The sequence below is a fragment of the Myripristis murdjan genome, chromosome 17 (assembly GCF_902150065.1).
Source record: "Myripristis murdjan chromosome 17, fMyrMur1.1, whole genome shotgun sequence".
Lineage (NCBI taxonomy): Eukaryota > Metazoa > Chordata > Actinopteri > Holocentriformes > Holocentridae > Myripristis > Myripristis murdjan.
In genome coordinates, this window is record NC_043996.1 from 20,869,488 (window position 1) to 20,876,377 (window position 6,890).

The window sequence follows — 6,890 nt, forward strand, 5'->3', positions numbered from 1 at the left end:
GCAAAACATTTACTTTTTCGTTTATGTGTGGGTATTTATGTGTGTTTCTGTGTATGTGTGTGTGTGTGATATGGGTTTATGAGTGATAACAGTCCATCAGTGAGTAAGTTCTTGATGGCACTCTGAGTCTCCAGGGAGGTCGTTCGATCCTGGGATCATCTTCCCATTCCAGGAAGAAACACACCAGCAGCGGGCGGGCGGCCCAACCAGGGATGACTCACACTGCAGGAGAAACAAACAAAAAGAAACACTGAAGCCGCACAGATACATCAATCAGTGGCTTTTTATTAGACTTCCCAAGAGGTGAGATGAATCACAGTCCCCATTGTGAAAGCTTTTGAACTCTTTTCCTCACCTGCTTGGACTTGTAGAAGCCGAGCTTGTCACAGTTGGGGAGGTAGAAGGTGGTGAACTTGTCTCCCAGTGTCTGCTGAGAGCTGGCTATCATGTCCAGGGCTGCATGCAGTCTAATGTGACAGGGGCCCTGAGAATAAAAGGAAGACAAACAGTGATAAACATATAAACAAATAAACCATTTAGACTCATGAATGATACATGAATCCCAGTGATTCCCCTGAGAACTCCAAAGCTCTTCTTAAAAAAACAAGCACCCCCCCTTGTGGAAGGGAGGTAAACTACTTTGATTCATCTAAATGTGTCCGCTTGATATTTTTCCTTACCTGCTGTTCCAGTGTGTTGCGGATGGCATTAACCTTGGCCTTGATACTCTCCTGGGCTTCAGCAGTGTCATAGAAGTCTGAGGGGTTATTGAGTCCTAAGAGGTACTGCAGGGAGCCGTGATCAGAGTCTCTGTCAGCTTCCTCTGTATGGGTGGAATAAGCATTTCATGAAATACTTTGCTTCAGTTCAAGTGCTGAATATCAAGTTTGGGTTTTTAATTTATAAATTCCCAGTGTTGCTGCTTTTCTATTGTGAGCTCCTAAAAATAGAAGATGACACCAAAATTTAAAAAAATAAAATAAAAATGAAGGACTACCTTGACCCTGGTCTTCAGTGCAGACGCCTTGTCCTCTGGTCAGGGCATGCAGAGGTCGGGCCTCTCCAGGCCTGGGAGTGCAGCGGAGACCCTCGGCACAGTGGGCTGTGTGAACCCCGCAGGATGCCCCCAGTTCCAGAGCACAGGCCATGCAGCAACCGCAGCCTGGCTCCCTCAGCACCTGTTTGCAGCCCGGAGGGATGGCTGGACACTCGTTCATTTTCTCTTCTGTGCACGGAGCACAACGGATAGGCTCTGGTCCCACCACTGGCGAAGACTTCACCGTGGTCAAAACGGCCAAAGACACCACTGCCAGCAGAATCACCTTCTCAAATAATCCAGCCATCTCCAATCTTCAGTGAAAGTTTTTTTTTTTTTCAGCTTGTACTTGGATTGCGCTCTGCCAACTATAGGCACAACTGTAGTTTTTCTTCTAAACTGATTTCTCTGAACCGGCTGTATTTATACAATGATCTGGCCTCCACAGGGGTTAATGTTTGACACAGTGACTGCAGATATTAAATATTTTTGACCAGTTGCTGTAATCGGTGGATGACCCCTTGTGAAGTGCGTAGATGCAGGTTCAGAAGGACTGTTGTCAATATTGACTCTAGAACATAAAGTGATTGTACATCAAAACAACCCTTGACAAGAAGTGTTTTTGGACAACTTAATGGTTAATCTATGACTGTATCCTGTGATGTTATGAAAACAATCATGCGAATAGGCTACTCCTGCTGTGTGAAAAATATCATGCATAATAAATACAATGTACTAATCAATACAAGATTGTTCAAGGCTATGAGGTAATGGCATTTGATTTTATAAACTGTTGTTCTGTGTGATTGTTGTGGTCATAATCATAATCATTTGGTTAAGTAACGTTGACGGACTGTGTTTTGACACTATTTTGACACTAAAAACTTGTGCCTTTGTCCCTTCGTCTCTTTGTAGAAGGTCCATCTTATCAGCCAGACAAGCAAACAAGATCATTCCCCTTTAGCATTGCATAACCCTAACATGGATTCCTGCACTGGAATCACAACATGTTTGTCTGAAGAAAGCCTATAGTAATTGGTTGTTTCCTTGGTGTAGTATTTGTCATAGCTATCTCCGGTAAATGCCAGATCACCTCCACACACCCTATGTGCACCATACACACCCACCAGCTCATGTTTTTGTCTTCTGTGTGACCCAAAGCCACTCATCCAAACCTACACTTTACATTAAATTACGACCTTAGAGATACAGCTTAGTATCATAATAGCATATATGCATTTTATTTATTTATTTATTTTAGTAGAAAAGGCATCATGTCAATAACCACTGAAAGGGTACCAATTCAAAATGTACCCGTATAACACTTTACTGTGGATTGTTTGTGTTATATTTTCTATATGATGAGAACGATGAGGGAAAAAATGATCGCACAGACGGGGTTAATGTGAATGTGAATGATGAATGTACAAGATCAACCACTGGCAGAATGAAAAGAGATAATGCTTTTGCCATTATTGAATAAAGCCAATTTTCAGTTCCATCTTGTTATATTCTTATATTCCTCAATCTCCCTACAGTAATAGTGGCTTTGAGCCATTCATAATGTGTGGCAAAATAAGATCATGCCTACTCTGTGAGTGGGCTTTACTGCCAGTTCCATCTATTTTATAAACTCCATAGATTGCTTGGACTGATCATATGCCACAGCACAGTTCAAATTATTAATATTATTTTTTGTACAGTTTTATACAGATCTTACATTATCAGAGAACACATGAGCGCACATTCTCTAATACATGAGGGGTGATTACATTATTGCATTATGTTTTTGAGAATAATAATAATTGCACATTACCATTTATAATGTGCAATTGCATATTTTTTGTGTTGCATGTATATAGGGGATGTTGTGCAGTGTTTGGGAAAAGAATCTTGAAGATTATTTGCATGAGTTTAATTTCCATAAAAAGTGTTCTCATCAATTTTTATCAAAAGAATTACACATTTGAAAGTAAATTACATCATTCAGTAATTACTTAGTAAGAGATGTACTGCCAGAGTGCTCAAAAAAAAAAAAAAAAAAAATCATCATGTCACTAGTTGCAAAGCAGGTTTACTTATCCAATTTGTGGCATTGGCCTTGATAAATCGAGTGTAACGCCACCCTCTCTTGATAGTATGACCTTGTCTAACTTCTTGCGTACCTCTGGGTGACTATGCTGAAAAAAATGTTGGATCCAGTGCAGTGCAACCTCATCAGGTCATGGTGTTACTGTCAGGTCACATTTATCTGATGTTCAAACTGTTGACCTTTAGGATTACATTAGGACAGGAGAGTTCAGTTCTCTGCCTCTTAAAGAAATATGGGTCATCATTCAATAGATACAAATATATTGCAGAGCAATTACTGACCAACTGGAATATATGGAATTGAATGTGACCTGAACCACACTGCTGACTCACTATGAAAATTCAACTAGTGTGACCAAGGGACTCATGCAGAGGAGGAGGATGATCAAGTCTGCACATGATGTGAGGAGGGGCAGGTTAACTTGCAGGCTGAGCCTATTAAATGGAATAACAACGTACACACTGTGAGTTCATGGTCAGTTAATAAGGGGAGGAGGAGGTTATGGAGGAAGAGGGAGTAAGATGGGGAGAGAGGAAAATGGAAAGGTGAAGGAAGACCAGGGCAATGAGGTAAAACCATAAAATGACCATAAATTAGATTAAATGCTTATGTGGAAAATAACATAGAAGACTGTTGATGAGAACAGAGCAAATGCAATTTATTGAAGATAATACAATGACAAACTACAACTAAAAGTACATATTTAAGGTAGTAGAAGAAGTGGAACATACTGATCATACAGTGTCTTCATTATTCAATATACAACTCTTATTGGCTTCAAAGAAACATATGATCTGTATGCCTTAACAGAACAATCTTGGATGGAAAGTTGCTCATCTATAATTGTTTTTCAACGTTTATTCCCAAATGATGACGCACATGTTGGAAACACTGACTCACAGTTTTATTTATGTACTTTATTCTCTCAATCATTAACATGGGAAGTGAGTCATGAGAAATTTCTTCTACGTTCAGTTCACATCAACAAGGTCAACGGTCAGTAAACCACGAAATGTGCCCATGATCAAAGGGTTTTACTCAATCACCAGCTCATGTGTTGTTGCCTCCTCAATGTTGAACATCAGATCCACCAGCCACTCAGGGAAAGGTTCCTCCTTTGGAATATATTTGAGAGCAAAATATCAAAATAGGTGCAGTAAATTTAACATTGTTCAAGGTAAAACACTTGAAACAGACTCACAGCTGGAGGCATCTTCCTTTTCCGTGTCCTGCCTCTCTTCTTCTGGGCCGATTGCCGAGGTTGCTTGCGTTTTCCTCCTCTGGCCTGGAACAACTTGATACAGAGTTGCACTGTGCAGCCTTTCATCCTTTTGAAGTGTGTATTGTGAGGAGTCAGGAGTGTAATGCAAGACACAGTACTTACCTTTATCCCTAGGTGCCTTCTCCTGCCTCTCCCACCTCTCTCTAACCTCATTTCTCTAGTAAGGCTGTGCCCCAGCATGGAGGCTTCATCACTCAGATCCTCTGCACTGTAGCTTGGATCCGACACAGAGAAATTCGCCTGCATTTCCTCCTGGTCTGTGAGGGCGGACGGCATCTGAGAAGAACTGCTCTTGTCAAAAGAAGAGCGGCGCCTGGCCCTCATCACCCTGAGCGGAGTATCAAGCTCTTCTCCGTTCTCTTCGCTCTCTCCATTTCCTTGTGCTATCTTCTCTGTCTCCTCATCCACTTCAGTTTGTAAACCATCCTCATCTCCCTCTCCATGTCTGCTTCCTTCCGTTTCATCTCTCTGCTCCGTCTCCTCCTCCTCCTCCTCCTGGATGGTCTCCAGCTGTTTCCTCTATTCCATCATTTGCATTCATTGCATTTGTAAACACGCATCACAATTAACATGATGGAGGATTAGGATGCATTTCATTATTTTTTCATGACTTAAACTCATTTAAAATATATGAAGGGCATTTACTTGAGCAAACAACAAGTGTAGAACTTACATGTTGCTGCTGATATTCCATTCAGTCGGTTGATTGGTTGAAAAAACAAACTGAGGAATACTTCTTTGAATTCTGTCAAGTTACCAGTCAGTTCTAAGGCTGTCCTCGTCAAGTAACTATTCAGATCAGGTGTGCAAGGATTAGACACGGCCAATAAAAGAGAAGTTTGGCGGTCACTCACTGGATGATACTAAAAAATCTTTGGTGGTGGGACATAGTGTAAAAACCCTCATAAATTTAATCAATTTCTTTTTTTAATTTGCGGTTGAACTTTGTAGTGTGATTGCCACAGCCCAGATTATTCAAGCAAGGCTGACCTCTTTTAGCTCTGATGACACTGGGGGTTGTTTGTGAAGTTCATCGCGCCACCTTTTACCTTGGATACCCTTCACTGCTTTATGTCAGCCTTGGCTTGGACTCAGAGGACTTGTCCATGCAGTGATACTACTGGCAGCTGCTGATTTAGTTTTTTTTCTTTGAAGCAAAAGCTCAGCCAAGAAGCACTGACTTTTGGTTTTATTCCAGAAAGCAAACTCAACAAGTTCATCCATTGGATTCCTTGGTTTAAATGTCACCACAGTGCAGCGATAATTGAGTGCTAAAATGTGTTAAACTGAAGCAGGTGTTCCTAATCAAATGATGGACTCAGTTTTGTGGCCTGTCTTTTTTTTTTTTTTTTTTTTTTTTAAATAGTCTATGTATTTTAAAGTATTTATCCATAGAAAGTATGGTGAGCATTTTCAGTCTACATGGAATGGAGATCCTTTCACTTATGGAAACATTAATGCCATGCTCCATTATCAGGACTTTATTGATTAACTTTTTTCTTTCTTTTGTTCATTCATTCGTTTGTTCTGTCTTTCTTTCTTTCTTTCTTTCTGCTTCTATGCTACACTAGATGCCAATTACTTGAATTTTTTTCTTATTTATGTATTTATTTAATCATTTATTTATTTAATTATTTTTCTTAGGAAAGAGAAACAGGTCATCAATTCATTATTGCCGTATTATTCTGGCCCATTCTGGCCCTTATTTAATTTCTCTGGTTTAATATTATGATATTTTGGCTCAGTCATAGTTTCACCTGCTCCTCTAAACAACAGTGTCTTATTACTGAGTAGTTGTTTGGATACATGCCAATTTTGGATGCACTAGGTAAAAAAAAACAAAACAAAAAAACACCTTACAACAGCACAATGCAAACTCCCTAAAATGGAGACTCTTTTTTTTGCGGCTGATCTCTGTGTCCCAAGCACAAAAAACTCCAATAAACTCAGCAAGCCTGGGAAAATGGTTGAGCAAGCCAGGCCTCTGTTGACCTAACTGTTACACCGAGTGAACCCTGGCAAACGACACCTCGACACTGGGAAAACACCGGCCCCTGCTCAGTGTTTGGGACATGGTGACATCCTTATATTTATCTGTGGGCTGTGGAGAGATACTGATGGGCATAATAAACCTGTCACTGCCGGTAACATTTTGCTGCATAAGTTGAAAGTTGTTATTTTAGGGATCATTAAAACCTGAGGTGTCCAAAATAAAACTTTGTTGACTGGAACTAACAGGACAAGCACAGCGTATTTGTTGTTATTCTGCAGTAGGCTCCTGTAATTGATAAAGATATAATTTCAACCCTAACCATAACCTATATTGCTATCTAAGTATTAGTTTTGCTTCAACATAAGCCTAAAGCTCTTTGATAGTATATTCCAAGCCACAATCCCCCTGTCCCGACACCTCAAAGCAGTTACTGACATTTCCAGCCATGGTCATAACCACTTGACATATTCAGTGTTAACTCATCTTA

General features: G+C 40.2%; 2 protein-coding genes across 2 annotated transcripts; both read right to left on the reverse strand.

Annotated features, from left to right (window-relative positions):
* LOC115375253 (insulin-like growth factor-binding protein 1) lies at positions 1 to 1,343 on the reverse strand. Its single transcript, XM_030074663.1, has 4 exons — positions 995 to 1,343; positions 681 to 823; positions 356 to 484; positions 1 to 222 (listed from the first exon to the last, which is right to left on the reverse strand). The coding sequence occupies exons 1-4, from the start codon at positions 1,341 to 1,343 to the stop codon at positions 97 to 99; spliced, it is 747 nt and encodes a 248-aa protein (XP_029930523.1). The 3' UTR covers positions 1 to 96.
* Positions 1,344 to 3,761: 2,418 nt separating this feature from the next.
* LOC115375307 (RNA polymerase II-associated factor 1 homolog) lies at positions 3,762 to 5,574 on the reverse strand. The gene is made up of 4 exons (XM_030074724.1): positions 5,084 to 5,574; positions 4,513 to 4,929; positions 4,330 to 4,422; positions 3,762 to 4,243 (listed from the first exon to the last, which is right to left on the reverse strand). The coding sequence occupies exons 1-4, from the start codon at positions 5,102 to 5,104 to the stop codon at positions 4,163 to 4,165; spliced, it is 612 nt and encodes a 203-aa protein (XP_029930584.1). The 5' UTR covers positions 5,105 to 5,574; the 3' UTR covers positions 3,762 to 4,162.
* Positions 5,575 to 6,890: the final 1,316 nt, after the last annotated feature.

Bases quoted from the DNA above. Each gene is read 5' to 3' on its own strand.
- LOC115375253 (XM_030074663.1), bottom strand. From the start codon at position 1,343: ATGGCTGGATTATTTGAGAAGGTGATTCTGCTGGCAGTGGTGTCTTTG. The intron at 824-994 runs GTCCTTCATTTT...CCACCCATACAG, and splicing joins TGAAGACCAGGGTCAAGGTA to AGGAAGCTGACAGAGACTCT. The intron at 485-680 runs GTAAGGAAAAAT...TTTTATTCTCAG, and splicing joins GCAACACACTGGAACAGCAG to GGCCCCTGTCACATTAGACT.
- LOC115375307 (XM_030074724.1), bottom strand. From the start codon at position 5,104: ATGGAATATCAGCAGCAACAT. The intron at 4,930-5,083 runs GTAAGTTCTACA...ATGATGGAATAG, and splicing joins TGGAATATCAGCAGCAACAT to AGGAAACAGCTGGAGACCAT. The intron at 4,423-4,512 runs GTAAGTACTGTG...CTCTGTATCAAG, and splicing joins GAAGGCACCTAGGGATAAAG to TTGTTCCAGGCCAGAGGAGG.